The 21,140-nt window shown below is 45.8% G+C and overlaps 1 protein-coding gene across 2 annotated transcripts in view; it reads right to left on the bottom strand.

Moving 5' to 3' along the window:
* The window catches only part of TTC23 (tetratricopeptide repeat domain 23), an 86,269-nt gene that overhangs the window by 6,087 nt on the left and 59,042 nt on the right, over window positions 1-21,140 (bottom strand). For both annotated transcript variants that reach the window (XM_060179327.1, XM_060179326.1), the window contains exon 9: window positions 17,394-17,543. In XM_060179327.1, the coding sequence (XP_060035310.1) occupies window positions 17,394-17,543 (150 nt within the window). The remainder of the gene's footprint in view (window positions 1-17,393; window positions 17,544-21,140) is intronic.

Genomic DNA, 21,140 nt, shown 5'->3' with positions numbered 1-21,140 from the left:
CTCAATGCTTGACAGATGACCAAAGACCCACGAGGAGAGAGTTGACTGGGTCAGTACATGCTACTGGGATCACTGGCTTTCCAAGTGGAAGCATACAGCTCATTTACCAAATCCAAAAATGAATCCCGTCTCTGATGGTGAGGTAGGGAAGCCTATCTGAGACAAGAGCCAAACAAACCAAAAGTAAAGTGCAAAGACTAACCAAAGTGAGGGAAAATATTGGTACAAAACTGAGGATCAGTACTCCCAATATACAAAGACCTCCTGTAAGGTAATGAGAAAAACACAGCTTCCCAACAGATGAGCCAGACATATGAAAGGATTATTCAAAAAGTTGAAATTTTACTAGTTAATAAGCAAGCTTAATCTCACTATTAAGCAAAAATGCAAACTAACGCTTCAGCGAGGTTGTCCCTTCACCTGTGAAATTGCAAAAATTATAGCCTGACAGTGCTAATGCTAAGATGCAATAAACCAACAGTAAGTCTTTCACGTATTGGAAGCAGGTATTAAAATTGGTACAATCACCTTGTTAAATAAACTGGCAACATCGAGTAATAGGTAGATAAATTATGAGATAATTGCGTATTGTGCCACGTGTGACATGCAAATATTTGATTATATGTGTAGATGAATTTCATGACCATAAAGTATAAAATAAAAAGCAAATTGCAGATGAATGCATGAATTATATAACCATGTATCTGATGTCTATAAAGATTAAGAACATGCAAGACAAAGCCACAGTAAAACAATTAAACATGGCAATGACATCAAAATCAGGACAGTGGATACTTGGGGAGGAAGTGAAGAGTGCTTCAACCAGATTGGCCATGCGTTATTTCTTATGTTAAATTGTGAGCTCAGGGGGCCGAGTGGTGGCACATCCAGTTGAACACACGTTATCACATCAAGGACCTGGGTTTGAGCCCTCACTCCCTACTTATAGGAGTGAAGCTTCATGAGTGATGAAGCAGGTCTGCAGGCTCTCTATCTTCTCTTCCACTCTCACTTTCTCTCTGTCCTATCCAGTAAAATGAAAAGAAAGGGAGAAAAACAGCCACAGGGAGTGGTGGATTCATATTGTCAACACCAAGTCCCAGAGACAACCCTGGTGGTAATAAAAAAAAAAAGTTGTGAGCAAAGAAGTCCTTATTATACTACTCATACTTCTGAATATCTGAAATACTTTAGAATCATGCTAATAGATCAAAATTTCTTTTTCCATGGTTACAGCTCAAGTCAAAACCAGTGTGAGGGTTTGGGAACTTGGTACTGAAGATGTTATTCATTCTGATCTGTCAACTTGGAGGCCTTAGAAAATTAAAAGTGCAAAGAGCCAAAATTCTTGTGGAACCTATCAGAGCTATTTGAACATTTGGTTCAGAGGAAGGGAGAACGTGGTTTTGGAATCTGAGAATGGCATTGTCTTTTGGAGGAAATCTGCTAAGGCCAGAATCCCAGCCATTGTGAGCCTGCTCCGGGCTCCAGCCTGGCCTAGCTATGTGCTGCTCACTCCACAGATCTCAGGTAGCTTTCCTTTAACGCAGAGAAACCGTTGGGATTCCAGAATTCTAGGAACCTTGAGAAGGCTCTGTGTTGCTTTGAGGGGAAGGAGAGGGAGATGGTTCCTGCACCCAGGACACTTAACGTAATTTGCCAGGAATTCTCCTCCTATAGCACAAGGCCCCCCTAAGATGGTCTACGCAGGGCCAGCTGGGGAGGCATACAGCAGGGAACTGCAAACAAGAAGCACTAAGCCGTCTCCTCCCTCACTGTCAGGGCTATCACTTCTTGCCAGAACAGACTTCATTTGTTCCTCCGTGGCCAGAAGCACCTTCACTCAGTGCAAGAGATCAGGTCTAATTTTAAACCTGCCCTGACGCCCTGTTCACATATTTCTGAGTGCCTCCAGTGCAGCTCATTTGGAGATGCCTTGGTACTAATTCATTCACTGTGGCATTAGAATCTTACTGACATTAGCACAGGGACTGAAACAGTCTGGGGTCTGGGTGGGTGTGCCCAGCATTCACAAATGGCTTCCAAAATCTAAACTCCCAGAGGAATTGTCATCCTGTCTTCCCCAGTGGATAGTGAAGCTTCTTTTCCCAGGACCTTCATATTCTCTCTCTCTCCCCCTCTGTGTCTCTCTGTCTCTCTCTTTCTCTCATTTTCCTCCAGGGTTATCTGTTGTATGCTTTACATTGGGTTCTAGTTCTCCCCCACCAAGAGAATTGCATCAGTCCTGTTAATTTCGCGGGCCCGCTTGGCCCCGCCCCAAAAGAACCCCGACAGAGGGTTCCTGAGTTCGAGAGTTTCAGAGTTACAGAGTAAGAGAGAGTTCCACAGTGGAAGAGTTTGAGAGGGTTCCCCAGTAAGAGAGTTCCAGAGTTCCAGAGTTGGAGAGTTCCCGAGTTACAGAGTAAGAGGGAGTGCTTGTGCCACGGCAAAGAGACAGCAGAGTTCTGTTTGGTGATTAGTTTGTCTTAGTTTGTGAATTGTTGTTCCTGAAGAAAGAAATACAGCTGCCCTGCCCAGCCATTGTCTCCGCGTCTCTGTTACCTGCCCGTGAAGCTAACCCGGCCGACAAGAGCCTCCGAATTTTAACAACAGTTATTGCTGGGGTTTGGTACCTGCACTATGAACCCACAGCTCCTGGCAGCCATTTCTTTCTTTCTTTTTTAATTTTCTTTGCCTCCAGGGGTATTGTTGGGGCTCAGTGCCTGCATTAACGAGTCCACTGCTCCTGGAGGCCATTTTTTCCCATTTTTGTTGCCCTTGTTATTATTGTTGTCACTGCTGTTATTGTTGGATAGGGTAGAAAGAAATCGAGGGAGGAGGGAAAGACAGAGAGGGGGAGAGACAGACACCTGTAGACCTGCTTCACCACTTGTGAAGCGACCCCCATGCAGGTGGGGAGCCAGGGGCTCAAACCAGGAACCTTGCACTTCATGCCATATGCACTTAAGCCGCTGCACTACTGCCAGCCTCCCTCTTTCTTTCTATCTTGCCACTTTCTTCCTTTTATCCCTCCCTCCTTCCTTCCTTCCTTTTCCCTGTATTATTTGACGAGAGAGAGAGAGAGAGAGAGAGAGAGAGAGAGAGAGAGAGAATTGTGAGGTGTGGGGGAAACAGAGAAGGAGAGAGAAAGATAAGACACCTACAGTCCTACTTCACCACTTATGATGCATCCCCCCTGCAGGTGGGGACTGGGGGCTCCAACCCAGGTCTTTGCACTGGTCCTTGTGAATAGTATCATGTGCTTCACTGGGTGCACCATGTTCATTCTTTATGGGGAGGGACAGCATTGGGTGGCCATTCAGGGATTCTTGGGAGAAATGCCATGGCAAAGGCTAGTGCTTATGTGAAAGCTTGTTGGTTCTATGAGCTACGTCCATTTTCACTGTGGACAGGGTGATGGATGGGGTTGGGAGAGGGTCGTGCCTAGCATAAAGTAACCCTTGATGATAACAGATAATCAAGTCTAGAGAAAGATGAGTCCCACCTCCAACCAGCACCCCAGCCCAGAAGACTCTTCTCTTCCTGGTATGAATAGATACTTACCTTCACATTAAGGAGATTTGCTGCAAATTCTAACTGGAGTGACAAATGACACAAAGGATCTCTAGACTAAGAGGGGGATAGATCCTCAGCTCCTATTAGGCCTTCTCGTGATAACAGGAGCCAGGGAAGCAGTTACCAAGCACCAGGACAGAAAGAGAAGGTCTCAGCCATTAGTCAAAAGAGGTTTCAAGAGACATCACTTCTTAAACAGTAAAATCAAACCTGACTAGCTTTGATAAGAAAATGCTTTTGCCTATTTGTCTAAGAAACAAAAATTGAATACTTCAGTGTTCTGCTTTCTTAGCTAAACTTGCTGACGCAGTTTCTGTGTGAAGTGGGTATTTCTACTCTTTTGTTTGAAACACAGACACTGACAGAGACAAAGTCAATACAGGCTAATTGATCCTACTGGGAACTAGACGTTGTAAACATCAAGTTGAGCTAAGTAAAGAACTTCCTAAACCTTGACAGTAGAACATTCTCCACCATAAATAAAGGCATTCTGTGCTCTCCAGATTCTCCCAAGGAGGCCAGTGCACTTGAGACCAACCTCCTCCAGAGCGTGTTTCTCGATTTAAGTGGCAAGGCAAACATTCAAATACCCAGATGAAATTAAGGGAGTCATTATATACTGCTGTTGTGGTAAGGAGTCATTTGTGCTTCTAGTATTCCTTATAAGTCACACAGGGAGTTTCAAGGCCCCCAGCCTAGAGTCCTGGAAGGGCATCAGGATGTCAACTGGGAACTTTAGAGTCTTGAGAGTGATGGCAGGTTCAGCTTACTCACTGCAGAGGCAGTGAGTCAAGGGCTGCCAAGAAGGGGCCACTTCACTTGCAAGGCTCATGAATAAAGAATGACAAATCAAGAAAGGCGCATTTCCTCACGCCACCTGGTAGGAACCCTGTTAAGAGAAACCATTCTGTGTGTTTTGTCTTTTCAGGAAATGGAAAACAAAGCCAGAGAAAGGTAAGTGAAAGGGGCCAGGTGGTAGTGCACCACATTAAGCACACAAGGCTTCAGTGAAGCACAAGGACTGGTGTAAGGATCCCTATTCGAGCCCCCAGCTCCTCGCCTGCAGGGGGGGTCACTTCACAGGTGATGAAGCAGTTCTACAGGTGTCTAGCTTTCCCCGCTCTCTGGATTCTTCTCTGTCCTATCCAAACAACAATATCAACCGCAATAGCAATAATAACAACAGCAGCAACAAAATGGGAAAAAATGACCTCCAGGAGGAGCAATGGATTCATAGTGCAGGCACCGAGCCCCAGCCAATAACCCTGGGGGAAAAAAAACAGCTAGGCAGTGCTGCACCAAGTTGAGTGCACAGTTACCATGTTTAGGGACCCCAGGTTCAAGCCCCTGGTCCTCACCTGCAGGGAGGAAGCTTCATGAGTGGTGAGGCAGAGCTGCAGGTGTCTCTCTTTCTCTTTCCCGTTTAGCTTCTCCCTCCCCTCTCAATTTATTTCTGTCCTTTCAAAATAAAAGAAGTGGGGGGAATGGTAACAGGGAGTGGTAGATCAGTCCTGCAGGCATGGAGCCCCAGTGATAACTCTGGTGGTAATAAAATAAAGTAAAAACAACAAATAACACTACTCCAACACTCAGATCTGAAGGCATTACTCCTTCCATTACATTATCTGCTGCTATAGTCTGTTCAAAGAGGAGAAATTGCCCAGAAACTCATGAACTGTGTTTATCTGCATGTCAATCCTCAAGGCTAGTTCTAAGGGAAAAAAAAGTGCCAGAAATCATAATAGGCAAAAGTGTGAGATGTCTTAAATGCTTAAATATACACAGGTACACTTTTAGCAGCGAATCCTTACAGGGCAGTCCAAATTGAGTGCTTAAAGCCAGGTTGAGGACTCCTTTTTCTGCCAAGGGTCACTTGGATATTTATAACATCAGTTGTGGGTCACACAAAAATTATCAGCTTAAAAACTAGCATATGGGGCACCGGCGGTAGTGCAGTGGGTTAAGCGTAGGTGGTGCAAAGCGCAAAGACTGGTGCAAGGATCCCGGTTCAAGCCCCCGGCTCCCCACCTAAGGGGGGGGTCGCTTCACAAGTGGTGAATCAAGTCTGCAGGTGTCTATCTTTCTCTCTCCCTCTGTCTTCCCCCCTCTCGATTTCTCTCTATCCTATCCAACAACAACAGCAATGACAACAAAATAATAATAACGATGACGACAACAACAAGGGCAACAAAATGGGAAAAATGGCCTCCAGGAGCAGTGGATTCCTTAGTGCAGGCACCGAGCCAAAAGTAGTAACCCTGGAGGCAAGAAAACAAAAAACTAGCATATGGGTTCAGGCAGTGGCCACTCTATTTAGCACACACATCACCATGTACAAGGACAAGCATCCAGATCCAAGTCCCTGCTCCTCACCTGCAGAAGGGAAGCTTCATGAGCAGTGAAGCAGGTCTACATAGTCTCTTTTTCTCTCTCCCTCTCTATCTGACCCTTCCCGCTCAATTTCTCTGTCTCTTCACATACATACATACATACATACATACATAATTATCACTTAGTTTAGCAATGAAGCAAGCTCCTACCTTTCCTGAATTCTGAGTCCTGCTTGTAGCCTCCTTATCAGGGCCAGACCAGATGATTCGTCTGGCCTCCTATGGCCCACAGGCTGGATGTTCCCACCCCCCCCAAAGGATGATTTTGGGGGTGCTGAAAGGACAGAGCAGCATTCTCCTCAAGCAAGAGAGTCACCCCAAGCTTGGTTTTTCCTGAGCTGCTCAGAAACCAGCCTCTTCCCCACTGGACCTATGTCCTCCCGCCTCCCCCATGGCAGATGTCTGATATGTTCCTACAAGATACCTACCCCATGCCTGCTTCAGTGATGGGTAAGGAAGCTGAAATATGCAAAGGCCTGGGTTCAAGCCCCAGTCCTCACTTGCAGCAGAGAAGCTTCCTGAGTACTGAAGCAATGCTGCAGGTGTCTCTTTCTCTCTCCCTTTCTTTTTTTTTCAGACTTTTAAAATATTTATTTATTTATTTATTTATTTATTCCCTTTTGTTGCCCTTGTTTTATTGTTGTAGTTCTTGATGTTGTCACTGTTGGACAGGACAGAGAGAAGCAGAGAGAGGAGGGGAAGACAGAGAGGGGGAGAGAAAAATATAGACACCCGCAGACCTGCTTCACCACCTGTGAAGCGACTCCCCTGAAGGTGAGGAGCCGGGGGCTCAAACCAGGATCCTTAGGCTAGTCCTTGTGCTTTGTGCCACATGCACCTAAACTGCTGAGCCACCGCCTGACTCCCTCTCTCCCTTTCTATCTCCCCCATCCCTCTTGACTTCTCTCTGTCTCTACCCAATAAATAAGTATAACATAAATAAATAAATAACACTGAAAATAATACATAAGCTTGCCAAGTGAAACTATCTCATAGGGAATAAATAAAACAAATCTTTAAATACATAAGCATGTCATAACAAGTGGTGCCTAGAGTTAGAGGACACAAAAAATAACTCAGGACTTGAAAAGAATAAAGTGGAAGTGTTAATGGCAGAATGAAGGGGAAGTGGGAGATAAAGGGGGTGCTGGGAGTGGTTCAGGGTGCTTGGGGTAGTGAAGCCCTTCTCAAGTGGCATCCCTGTTGAGACTCACAGGACGGGGGGCAGCCAGGTGGGGAGCTCCATGCTGGGGGAGGTGGTGTTAGTGTGGGGATCCAGGCAGGAGTAATGAGAGGTCTGAGGGAATACTCCCTACATCTGTCTCCTCCCTCCTCTCCTCTTTCTCTCTACCATGCACACAGCTCCCTGGAGGAGAGGTCCATAAATCTGGGTCCTGAGGGTTATCGTTAGAAGTTGAGTAGGGGGAGTCTGGCGGTAGCGCAGCGGGTTAAGCGCACGTGGTGTGAAGCGCAAGGACAGGCGTAAGGATCCTGGTTTGAACCCCGGCTCCCCACCTGCAGGGGAGCCGCTTCACAGGTGGAGAAGCAGGTCTGCATGTGTCTATCTTTCTCTCCCCCTCTGCCCTCCCCTCCTCTCTCGATTTCTCTCTGTCCTATCCAACAACAGCAGCAACAACAATAATAATAACCACAACAATGATGGAAAACAAGTGCAACAAAAGGGGAAAAAATGGTCTCCAGGAGCAGTGGATTCGTGGTGCAGGCACCGAGCCCCGGCAATAACCCTGAGGGGGAAAAAAAGTTGAGTAGGAAGTCCCCATGATAGCAGGCCAGGTCTGGCGGGACCCCTGGGGACAGGTGGGGTGGGAGATTGTAGGGAACAAAGAGGGACTGTCAGGGTGCTATGCTGTGTCTGCAAAGCTCTCTCTCTGCCAGCAACTTCCAGCAGTGGCGCCCTCACTCCTCACCAGGGCAGTGTCCAGTGTATTGGGTTTTGTCTCCTTTTAGTGCCAGTCCTTGACTTCCCCACAACTCTGCTCCCGCTCCTGGCCACTGACTCACTTCTATGCAGCCACCACCACCCTTCTCTGGGACAATTGTGACACAAATATTTAGAGAAAACATACATCCGGCACCGGCCCAATGCTACTGTGTATCCAGGCCCAATGCTACTGTGTATCCAGGCCCAATGCTACTGTGTATCCAGGCCCAATGCTACTGTGTATCCAGGCCCAATGCTACTGTGTATCCAGGGCAGACAGTCGGCTTCTGATCAACAAGCTGGACCTGCCCTTGTGTGAGCCGGGGATCCAGCAGTGAGAGGGAGCTCTTCCAAGTCTCTTAGAGCTAGACCTTTCCAGCTGCCTTTTCAAGTCCTTTATCCCTCCTGCTAGGAAGTTGGGCATCCTGCTCAGTCCTCAGGGGAGGTGGTTGTGGTGGCTCCTGATCATTATCAGGTGACAATGCTGAATTATTGAGAGCTTGTTTGGAGGTTCTAGCAGGGGAGCGCAGCTACTCATATACCCTCGACGGAAGACCAGTCCGTCTCTGTTTGGGAAAGGTCGTCCTCTTCGACTGGGCGCGCAGCTTCAGGAGGGATGCACATGGAGCGGTGAGGGAGGAAGGGGACACCTGCCTCGCCAGCCAGATCAGCCAAATCAACCCTGGCGATCAATGGGGTGACAGATGTCGCAGCCAGATCGCCCTCACATCCGACAATGCTGAATTTTATGGCAGGAGACTGTAACTGGCCTGCTGCCCCTTGCTACCAGCCCACAACCTCGTGCATCTGCTGTCAGCCAGGCTCTTGACAAATGGCTGGTCTTAGGCCGGGACAGTCTGTCTACACCCTCAGCTCTGCAGTTTCCACAGCAAATGCTGCCTTGATCTTGAGCAATGTATGTGCACTACACAGCCATCTCTGTTTCCTGAGGGGCAGCAAAGCGGGGCAAGGGTGGGTGCTGTGTGTGGCCTCTCACCCTCTCAAGGACAGTGACTCTTACTGGACACCAGGATGGCCTGTGACCAGGGACCTGGAATTCTCATTCCTGTCCAGCCAACAGCAGACCAGGGAGGCTCTACAATGTCCCCACAGAAGCTAAAGAATGGTAACTGTGGTGGTCTGGGTGGTGGCACAGTGGATAAAGCACTGGACTCTCAAGCACGAAGTTCTAAGTTTACCGAAACGATGTCTGGTTTCTGATGTCTCTTTCTCACCCCCCCACCTCTTCTATCGTTCTTATGAATCAATAAATAAAATATTTAAAAAAAAAGAATCATGACTCCGAGCTCATTAACTCTGACAACTCATCTACTTTCTTAAATGATTTAAAACATCAGGTTAAGGACACTTCTTAAATGGTTTACAAACATCAGGTTAAGGAGAGCTTCTTAGGTCCCAGACAGAGCTTTTTAGATAAGTTAATGTAACATTATGACTTTTCTCTCTTTCAAAAAGAATTTGAGGTGGCGTGCTGCAGTTGAATAGTAAGTTAGTCCAGGGCAACTGGAAAAATCAGGATGGAGGGAAACTGGGACTCTGCATATGGAAACACCACAGTTAACACAGGGCTCTCGGAAACTCCTACCCTGCCTTTGGATTTCCTGGTATCCAGGACAACAAGGAGCACCCCATAAATACCTCATGTGCAAAATAAAGAGAAAGTAAGGCTAAGTGGGCCTCTGATGGGATGACAGGATCTGTACTGTGTAATAAAATGGGCTTTGTGTGTTTGGCCTCTTGGGGGAATATAGGAACCTGAAAGTCAGTTCTAGACTCTTAGCCCAGCCTTGGCCACACAAGCCTCTTCTGTATTGGCTCTCTCAGCTACAATCTACAAACAAAAAACATTTCCCTTTGCCTTTCTCCAAGCTATAGTGGACTTCAGATCTTTTGGAGAAAGAGGTCACTTCTAACCAGGTTATTCTTTTATGGAAGTGTTTAATGTTTACACATACCAACTAATCAGGTTATAAGCTGAGCCTGATAATGACAGTATCTGTCAATAATAGGGAAACCTGACGAAAATGGACCCAGGAGCTGGGAGACAGTTCATCTTGTAGGGCATGTACCTTACCATGCTCAGAACCCAAGGTTTGAGCCTCAGTACTACATAGGGTCAGCACAACATGGGTGGTGTGGGGGGTGACTCCCCAGATGATGGAGTTATGCTGTGGTGTCTCTCTTTTTCTCTATCTTAAATAAAAAGAAGGGGCTGGGAGGTGGTACACCTGGTTGAGAGCACATGTTACAGTGCAAAAAGGCCCAGGTTCAAAGCTCTAGTTTCTACCTGCAGGGAGGGGGAAAGCTTTTCGAGCAGTGAAGGAGTGCTGCTGGTGTCTGTCTGTATTTCTCTCCTTTCCCCTCTTGATTTCTCTCTGGCTCTATCCAATACATCAAGAAAGATAATTAAAAAAAAAAAAAGTGGGGCCAGGTGGTGGCACACCCAGTAAGTAAACATATCACTATTTACAAGGACCCAGGTTTGAGCCCCCACCCCCCACCTGCAAGGAGGTGGCGCTTCTCAAGTAGTGAAGCAGATTACAGGAACGTCTCTTTCTTGCCCCCTTCTCTATATCCCGTCCCTTCTCAATTTCTTTCTGTCCTATCACACATAATAGAAAGAAAAAGAAGAAGGAGGAGAAGAAGAAGATGAAGAGAAAGAAAGGAAGGAAGGAAGGAAGGAAGGATGGAAGTAAGAGAAGGAGGGAGGGAGGAAAAAATATGTTTAAAAAAACGGCCTGGGAGTAGAAGAATATGCTTGATGCCTTAGCATCACAAGACAGATAGAGAGACAGACAGACAGACAGACAAGACGGGATAAAATAGGATAAAATGGGACTTAAGCACAACTCCACACTGTAACTTGGCCTAGGATTTATCCCAGAGATGCCACTGGCCAAGGAAATATCTCTATCAGTTCTTTTCAGCAGCCTTTTGCCTGAATAGAAATGTTGGTGATGATGCCCAGCCTAGAATCAATGCCTCTGTGTAGCAAAGACAAAAAACCAAACACATGGAATTCTGCTATGGCAATTTCCATGGAGAGCCTCCAGCTGAGTCCTCCACACTTCCCTGCAGACAGATGCCTCTGAAAGGAGGATCGATGATATGGTTTTATTTTCAGTAATCTGATCCTGCTGTCTGCTCTGTTTCTTGTGCCTTCTCCCTGTTTGTCATGCCTGCAGAACCAAGCCTTGGGGGCAGCTGGGTACAGAAGGTATATCTGGGAAGGTCTGTATCCTTCAATGGGTCCCTACTCTAGAGCTGATAACTTGAGAGTTTCAGCTACTCTTGTGATAATTGCAAGAGAAACACTCCAGCTGCTTTAGAAAGCTATGCTGGCTGCCCTAAGCTGCAAGCTAAATTCAGCATCTGAGAATGTCCACTTTTTAGGGGTTGGTGTGAGGGGCCTGTTTGCAGTCCTGTATGTCTGCTGGTGTTCCCAGGGCAGCTAGGTCTCTGTCAGAGGAGCAGGGAGAAAGAGGGCTGCTCGTCCCACACTGTGCACCAACCCTCCCTCTGATCTGGCAAATGGCCAGAGAGCTTTCAGAGTCAAAGCTACTGTCTTCAGGATTAATGGTTACAGCAGGGAACAGCATCTCACCAACTTCCATTATGGGCTCTTGGGTGAAGAAGCCTGAGGGTCTCTGGAAGCTGAGTGGGTTCGAGCCCCTTTGGGTGGGCACAGGGCCTGGAATAATAACTCTCAAGCGTCCACAGAAGCTACAATACATGTCCTGATGCTTTTCCCAGACTGGTTCAGGAGGTACCACTGATGCAGGTGTTGAGATTCAGGTTTGGTGAGCGCCAGCCATGACAGAAACAAGGTAGACACCCAAGAGACACCTGCCCTTGTGTAATGTGCTTTTATATTCAGGAGCTTCCAGGCCCTGCTCCAAAAGCAGGGGGGGGGGGCGGGCAAGGCAGTGGCACACCAGGTTAAGCACACATATTGTGAAGCACAAGGATCCCGGTTCGAGCCCCCAGCTCCCCATCTGCAGAGAGCGTCACTTTGCAAGCAGTGAAGCAGGTCTGCAAGTGTCTAACTTTCTCTCCCCCCTCTGTCTTCCCCTCCTCTCTCCATTTCTCTCTGTCCTATCCAGCAACGAAGGACATCAACAATAACAATAATAACTACAACAACAAGGGCAACAAAAGGGGGAAAAATGGCCTCCAGGAGTAGTGGATTCATGGTGCAGGCACTGAGCCCCAGCAATAACCCTGGAGGCAAAAAAAAAAAAAATCCCCAAGTATAGGTAGATATTTGTTGTACCCAGCTTTAGACTTTTTCTTCAACTCTCACCTGCTTAGAATAAGGTTCAGATAACTTTCTCTGCAAAGAATCAGGTGGTAAAAATATTAGAGGCTTGCTGGATTAAGACCCTAAAACTGAGGCTATGACAATGAATGCTGGAGAGGTTGTGGGGGCAAAGGAATCCTCCTGCACTGCTGGTGGGAATGTAAATTGGTTCAGCTCCTGTGGAGAGCAGTCTGGAGAACTGTCACAAGGCGAGAAGTAGACCTACCCTATGACTCTGCAATTCCTCTCCTATGGAATCAAACACCCATCTGAAAAGGTCATAGAAGCACAATTTGTAATAGCCAAAACCTGGAAGCAACCCAGGTGTCCAACAACAGAAGAGTGGCTGAGCAAGTTGTGGTCTATATACACAATGGAATACTACTCAGGTATTAAAAATGGTGAATTAGCCTTCTTCTCCTCATCTTGGATGGAGGCTGAAGGAATCATGTTAAGTGAGATAAACCAGAAAAAGAAGGATGAATATGGGGTGATCTCACTCATCAACAGAACTTGAGAAATAAGAACAGCAAGGGGAAACACACAGTAAAACTTAGACTGAGTTTGATGTATTGCACCAAAGTAAAAGACTCTGGGGAGTAGGGGGCTTTCAGGTCCTGGTGCATGATGGTGGAGGAGGACCTAGGCTGAGGGTCAGAGTGTTTTGCAGAAAACTGAGAAATTTTACACATTTATCAACAACTGTATTTACTCTAAACCACTAATATCCCCCAATTAAAAAAAAAAAAAAAAGGACTTCCGGGAGGTGTGGTTTATAGAATAGCTGCCATCAGATCGGCACTCTCCCCAAAACAACAATGAAATACAACAAGAGAACGAATTGAACACAGTCTATAGCCAAAAGATCTACAGCCTCAGACACCAAGTTGCACACACTACCATGACTCTGTCCTGACTTCTCTGGGCAGATGACCTCACCAGTGGGTCCTGGAACCTTGCCTCTCCAGAGCTCTGGCTCACTGGGGAAGGCTAGAAACAAGCTGGGGGTATGAATGTCCAGCAGAGAAGTAATTAGAGAAGCCAAAAGTCCTACCTTCTGCACCCCAAAAACAACCTTGATCTATACTTCCAGAGGGGGAGAAGTGATAGGATGAAGATAAGAGGGCTTTAAACTCCAGCTTCATCAGCACCCAGAGAGAGAGAAGGAAAAGGAGAGGGACATATGGAGGGAGTGATGTTGTCCTGAGTGGCTTGGAAGGGAAGAGAGGATTAGATCAGGAAGAAATATGGGGCAATTATGTATAAATGTGGACAGATAGTTGTACAGATGACGGCTGGCCCACGTGGTAGCTTGCAGTGGGGCATCTGAAGATCCAGAACCCTGGTGGTGGGAACGGAGTGGATTTATACCCCTGCTGACATGTACTTTTGTACATCAATATTAAATCACTAGTAAAAGTTTTAAAAAGTAGGAAGAATAAATAAATGAATAAATACATACATAAGAACAGATAAAGAGGACAAAAGCTGAGGCAACTATGTAGACACTTCTGTAACAAGAAAGAAAACAAAATTTCCACTGACTTTTGTGGATGAAATTTAAAAAATATAATAATATCATGGGATTTTTGTTTGTTTGTTTGTTTTGTAATCTATCTCAACCAATGAGGAGGATGAATTCCTTTTTTTTTGGGGGGGGGGAATGATTTGGCCTGTTAACCATCATTTAGAGACTTGTTTAAAGGATCAAATTAAGACTTAGCCTGGCAAATGGGTTTTTTCAGCTGCTCCTCCTACAGACCACTGGCCCCAGCTACCTGAGCCTGCTCTCTCACCTCACTTCCCAGTCTGGGAATTCCTTCTCTTCTAAGCAATACACAGGATTACTTCTCTGGTCATCTTCTCCAAACCTCTTCCCTGCAATAGACCCCAGAATCCTGCAGCCCAGAACTTGGCACATCCTATCGTATTTGGGGGGCTGTAATCTGTAATCAGCTTCTCTTCTTCCCTCACTGTAATGACTTTGAGTCACAAGGAATGTCAGAACGATGCTACACAATTTACTTAATATGTCTTTCTGGTTAGACGGACAAATCTCACAAGAATAAGAAGTATATTTGCCTCCCCCTCCACGTCTGTTTAACAAAGCACACAATAATTATTTGTTGACTGACTAGAATAAATACGTGTCCACCACATTAAAAGTAGTTGTCTCGGGGAGTAGGGAGGTAGCGCAGCGGGTTAAGCGCACGCGGCACAAAGTGCAAGGACTGGCGTAAGGATCCCGGTTCGAGCCCCCGGCTCCCCCACCTGCAGGGGAGTCGCTTCACAGGCGGTGAAGCAGGTGTGCAGGTGTCTATCTTTCTCTCCCCCTCTGTCTTCCCCTCCCCTCTCCATTTCTCTCTGTCCTATCCAACAATGACGACATCAATAATAACTACAACAATAAAACAATAAGGGCAATAAAAGGGAATAAATAAATATTTTTAAAAAGTAGTTGTCTCACTAAATCTGTACTTTCTACAGCAGAACTAGAAAAGTTGCCAGGAAAGAAAAAGCTCTGACATAAAGAATAGCCCTCTCAGAATGAAAATTAATTCTTTTGATGTGGTCAGTTATGTTACTTACAGGCTCCCATGCTTCTGCCACTTTAAAGCTAATGAATATAAGAAAAACATGACAGAACTCATAAAGGTCATTTAAATCAATCATAAGAGGAAAATTTATAGTGTAAAACACTATGCCAATAAGAATGAAAACAAATTAAGTTTCAATTGAAAAATATGGGAAAACTCCCCCACAGCAAAAAAAAAAAAAAAAAAAGAGTTCAGTGGAATAGACAGAAATCCAGAGGGGGGGGGAGTGTGTGTCAAGTACATATGGATACTATAATATATGCTTCAGACATTATTTAAAATTATTGGAGCATAGATGGGTCTTTTAATAAAATGGACAAGTGGGAATCAGGTGGTGGCGTAGCGGGTTAAGCGCACGTGGCGCAAAACACAGGGACCAACGTAAGGATCCTGGTTCAAGCCCCCAGCTCCCCACCTGCAGGGGAGTCACTTCACAGGCGGTGAAGCAGGTCTTCAGGTGTCTGTCTTTCTCTCCGCCTCTCTGTCTTCCCCTCCTCTCTCCATTTCTCTCTGTCCTATCCAACAACAACGACATCAATAACCACAACAATGTTAAACAAGGGCAACAAAAGGGAAAATAAATAAATATTTAAAAATAAATAAATAAAAACAAAAAAATAAAATGGACAAGTATGTATTTATTAGAAAAAGGTAACATTAAAGACATGGTACATACCCCCACACAAATAAAACTCAAATTTAAGAAGAGACAAGACAAACAAAAAAGAACTCAGAAAGAAGACAATACAGGGGTCAGGAGGGGATACAGCTGGTTAAGTGCACACATTACAGTGCACAAGGACCCAGGTTCAAGTCCCTGGTCCCCACCTGCAGGGGGCAAGCTTCACAAGTGGAAAAGCAGGGCTACAGGTGCATCTCTGTCTCCTCCTCCCCTCTATCTCACCCTCCCTTCTAAATTTCTCTCTGTCTCTATCCAATAATAAGTAAATAAAAATATTTTTTAAAAAAAGAAAGAAAAAAGAAGGGCAGAGAGTAGATAACATAATGGTTATGCAAACAGACTCTCATGCCTGAGGCTTCAAAGTCCCAGGTTCAATCCCCCACACCACCATAAGCCTTAGCTGAATAGTGCTCTGGTAAAAAAAAAAAAAAAAAAAAAAAAAAAAGGGGGTCGGGCGGTGGCGCAGTGGGTTAAGCGCATGTAGCGCAAAGCACAAGGACTGGAGTAAGGATCCCGGTTCGAGCCCCCGGCTCCCCACCTGCAGGGGAGTCGCTTCACGGGCGGTGAAGCAGGTCTGCAGGTGTCCGTCTTTCTCTCCCCCTCTCTGTCTTCCCCTCCTCTCTCCGTTTCTCTCTGTCCTATTCAACAACAAAGCAATGTCAACAATGGCAATAATAACCGCAACAAGGCTGCAACCACTAGGGCAACAAAAAGGGGGAAAAATGGCCTCCAGGAGCGGTGGATTCATGGTGCAGGCACCGAGCCCAGCAATAACCCTGGAGGGAAAAAATAAATAAATAAAAATTTAAAAAAAGAGAGAGAAAAAGAAAAAGAAAGGAAAAAGGAAAGAACGAAAACAGAATTCTAGTATAAATGAGGTGCATACAAAGAACAAGGCAAATCACGCAGTTAATTTTTTTCCTCCAGGGTTATCACTGGGGCTCAGTGCCTGCACTACGAATCCAACTGCCCCTGGAGGCTATTTCCCCCAGTTTTTGTTGCCCTTGTTGTACAGTAAATTTTTAAAAGTCATTTGCATGGGGAACAACATTGAGAATTCATTGAAAATTATACGTGGATGAGTTACTATACATTTTTGTTGCTACCAGCATCTCAGTGCCTGTATATTGAATCCACTATTCCTGGCAGCCGTTTTCTCCTTTTTCCCCTTCTCTTTTTTGTTAGATAGGACAGAGAGAAATTAAGAGGCAAGGGGGAGATAGAGAAGGAGAGAGACACCTTATCTATGATGTCTGCAGAGCTGCTTCAACACTTGTGAAGGGTCCCTCATTCTCCACCCCCACCACAGGCCCCCCACCCCCGGTAGATGGGGAGTAGAGGTTCAAACCTGGGTTCTTGCACATGGTAAGGTGTGAGCTCAACTGGGTGCATCACCACCCAGCCCCCCAAGAGCTACTATGTCTCTCTCTCTCTCTCTTTAATATTTATTTATTTTCCCTTTTGTTGCCCTTGTTTTTTTATTGTTGTTGTAGTTATTATTGTTGTTTATTGATGCCGTCGTTGTTGGATAGGACAGAGAGAAATGGAGAGAGGAGGGGAAGACAGAGAGGGGGAGAGAAAGATAGACACCTGCAGACCTGCTTCACCGCCTGTGAAGCGACTCTCCTGCAGGTGGGGAGCTGGGGGCTCGAACTAGGATCCTTACACCAGTCCTTGTGCTTTGTACCACATGCGCTTAACCCACTGCACTACTACCTGACTTCCGCTACTATGTCTTTTCACCTGAAGACTACTAGCTTAGGTCTACTGCAGGAGTGACATTTTACTTAAATAAAATAAGCCAATTTCAAAGCTCCGTTTACAAAGAGGATGGTAGAGAGAGGGAAGAAGTTCCTCTTCACATCAGAACGAGACTCTATGTTACCTTCTTGAGTTTCTTGTGGGCTGCACTGTGGTTCCTCTGCTCCAGGTCAGCCATACCCAGGAGTCGGTATGTTTCTGCCACTTCGGGACTGAGATCTCCAAACACCTCTACTTTGGCTTCCAGGGAGTCTCTCAGGATGGAGATTGCTTTCTGTGAACAGAACACAAAGCTGCCTGGCTTCAAGTTCAAGGGCTGGTAAAGATCAATGCTTTTAAAGAAATGAATCCAAGTGATGCATATTTCTATTTTCACTATTGAGGGGGATAGGCTTGGGTTGAACATCTTATGAACTGAGATGACGTTCTTCTGGTCAAACAGGAGATGAGAATAACATGGCAGAGAGGGTGAACAATGAAGACAGAAGAGCCCAAGGAAACCTGGAGAAAAAGCCACTTGAGAAATGATAGGAACCAGGAGCCAGGAGGTGATACACCTGGTTAAGCACATACAGTACAGCTCGAAAGGGCCCAGGTTCAAGCCTCTCGTCTCCACCTGAAGGGGAAAGCTTCACGAGTGGTGGAGCAGGGCTGCAGGTGTCTCTATCTGTCTCTTTGCCTATCTCCCCCTTCCCTCTCAATTCCTCTCCATCTCTATCCAATAATAAAATAAAATAAAAAAGAAATGACAGGAAACCATTTTAGTTAAGTAGCAACCAAAGCTGCCATGTCCTTTGTGTGTTAACTGTGCTAGAAGGCTTATGTGAGTGAGCTCACTTCATTCTTGATGTCACCTCTAGGTAAGCACAACTTCCAGCCTCATTTTGACAGAGGAGGAAACTGAGGTACAGAGCAGTCCAGAAATGTGCCAAGCATCATGCCGCCTGTCAGTGGCAGAGCTAGGACCTGAACCCAGTCAGCAGTTTTAATCCTTTGTAGTTTCAGGCATGTCTTCCTCCACGCCCAGTGACTTCTTTTTTTTTTTTTTGTTATCACTGGGATTTTACCTCTCTAGGCCAACTTTTTCAGATCACAAGACAGAAACAGAGAGACAGAGACAGAGAGAGATAAAGACACCACAGCACCAAAGTGTACTTCAAAGTGTACTTCAAAGTGTGGTGGGAGCTGGACTTGAACCTGGGTCATGCACATGACAAAGCAACACACTATCCAAGTGAGCTATCTAGCCGGTACCCAGGGACATCCTTACAAAAGTGAAAAATACCAGTTTTCTGGAGATCTGTAGATTTACAGAACACCCATATCATACTCTGGGTTTTCCACCTCTCATAGGGACTGGATTGTGAAGCCAGAGCTAACATTCCAACATGATAAAAGAATTAAATGTATTTGACATCTTGCTTGACTTATCTGATTTATTTGTAACAACATGAAATAATAATAATAAAACAAACCATGAACTGGTCCGAAATCAAAATATTTGGTTATTTTAAAAATATTTATTTATTTATTTGTTCCCTTTCGTTGCCCTTGTTGTTGTATTGTTGTAGTTGTTGTTGTTGTTATTGATGTCATCGTTGTTGGATAGGACAGAGAGAAACAAGAGAGGAGGGGAACAGAGAGGGGGAGAGAAAGACAGACACCTGCAGACCTGCTTCACCACCTGTGAAGCGACTCCCCTGCAGGTGGGAAGCCGGGGGCTCTAACCGGGCTCCTTATACCATTGCCGGTCCTTGCACTTTGTGCCACGTGAGCTTAACCCACTGCGCTACCGCCCGACTCCCAAAATATTTGGTTATTAATCTCTTTGGCCAGGCACTAAGACACACACAGGGAAAACCCTGCCTGTGCATCTCCCACACTTCCTCCTGAGGTTTTTCCCAGTGTTCACAAAAGCTTAGTTATAGTTACAGAACACAAATGCCTGATGTCAAGAGCCAAATAAAGCAGGAAATAATGATGGGGCTTCCCTACCACACAGCCCTGAAGGCATCCTGTCTGCTTTTATAGACAGAAAGAATTGCAAAGGCCTTCCCTCCATTCCTTGGTAATAATATGAGTTAAGTGTTGGCTGGGGACAAGCAAGTCACAATAAAGGTGCTAAGATTAGAGGCAAAAACAGTTCCTTAGGCAAAAAGACGAACTGTTTTAGGGCCAGAGAGGGCATGCAAACCGCAGTGTGTGACCTACATTGGTACATTTGGGCACCTCTGATGCTAACATCTGTCTACTTAAGTCCCCTTCCATGGTCAGTAAAAGCACTTAACATGGTTCATGCCTTGGGTTGGGCAATTTTCTCAGAGGGCTTGACTGCTAGGCTTTGAGGGGCCAATGATGGAGAGAAGTGCTAGATTATTTATTTATTTATTGCCACCAAATTGTTGCTGGGCTTTGGTGGCAGCACTGTGAATTCACTGCTCCTGGCGGCCATTTTTCCTTCTTTTCTTTTTTATTAGATAGGGCAGAGACTGAGAGAGGAGGGGAGAGTAGAAAAGAAGAATGAGAAGGGGGGTTGGGTAGTAGTGCAGTGGGTTAAGCACATGTAGGGTGAAGCACAAGGACCAGCATAAGGATCCCGGTTCGAGCCCCCGGCTCCCTACCTGCAGGGGAGTCGCTTCACAGGTGGTGAAGCAGGTCTGCAGGTGTCTATCTTTCTCTCCCCCTCTGTCTTCCCCTCCTCTCTCCATTTCTCTCTGTCCTATCCATAATAATAATAATAATAATAATAATAATAATAATAATAATAATAACTACAACAACGACAAAAAAAGGGCAACAAAAGGGGAACAAAAGTAAATTTTAAAAAAGTAAGAATGAGAGACACCTGCAGACCTGCTTCACCACTAGTGAAGCTTCCCCTCTCCGGGTGGGGAGCAGGGGCTCAAACCCGGCTCCTTACAAATGGTATTATCTGTGCTCAACCACCTAGCCCCATAGAGCCTAATTCTTTTTACTTTTGTTCTTTGTTTTATCAGAGCTCTGGTTTATGGTGGTGCAGGGGATTGAACCTGGGACTTTAGAGCCTCAGGCATGAGAATCTCTTTACATAATCATTATACTAATCTACCCTCCACCCCAAATTCTTTCTTCTAAATGAAGGTTGTTCCTCTCCCTCTCCCTCTCCCTCTCCCTCTCCCTCTCCCTCTCCCTCTCCCTCTCCCTCTCCCTCTCCCTCTCCGTCCTCTCCCTCTCCGTCCTCTCCCTCTCCTTCTCCCTCTTTCCACCAGGATGTTGCTAAGGGTCAGTGTCTGCAGGTCTCCACTGTTCCTGGTGGCCATGTTTTCCTTTTCTCTAGGTACAGGGTGAGAGGTAGGAGTCAGGGAAAAAGAGAGAGAGAGGCAGAGAGAAAAGAAGAAACACAACACCACTGCTCTACCACTTATGCCACATGAACTTAAAGAAACATGTGAGCCTCCAAGAGTTGGAAAAGCTACACAGAGTAAATAGAGCAGAGTAAAGAATAAACAGGGGCAGCTGGGGAGCACAAGGCTTCTGGTTTGATTCTGGCCACTGTTTAGTGTTCTAGCCTTTGTCTCACGTGAAATAAATTAAATCTTGAAAAACAGAACAAGTTAGGGAGCCCAGGAGATAAGCAATGGTAGCACATACAATGTGCATGTGAGAGGTTCTAGTTTGATCCTGGGCACCACCAATAACTGGGGTTCTAGACAAAGAGGAGGAGGAGAAAGGCAAGGAAAGAAGGAGGGGGAGAATGGGGAAGAGGAGGAAGGTGAAGAAGGTGGTCTGTCGGGCTGATCTAGCTGCAGCAGAGCTCTCCCGCCCCCCTGGTCCAGGCTGACAAATTTGAGTTTGCTTCCAGGGAACAAGCAGTCAGAGAAGATTCTTGAGC

The sequence above is a fragment of the Erinaceus europaeus genome, chromosome 20 (genome assembly GCF_950295315.1).
Source record: "Erinaceus europaeus chromosome 20, mEriEur2.1, whole genome shotgun sequence".
Lineage (NCBI taxonomy): Eukaryota > Metazoa > Chordata > Mammalia > Eulipotyphla > Erinaceidae > Erinaceus > Erinaceus europaeus.
The sequence above is the reverse complement of the archived record's forward strand: the minus strand, read 5'-3'. Positions and strand labels throughout refer to the sequence as shown.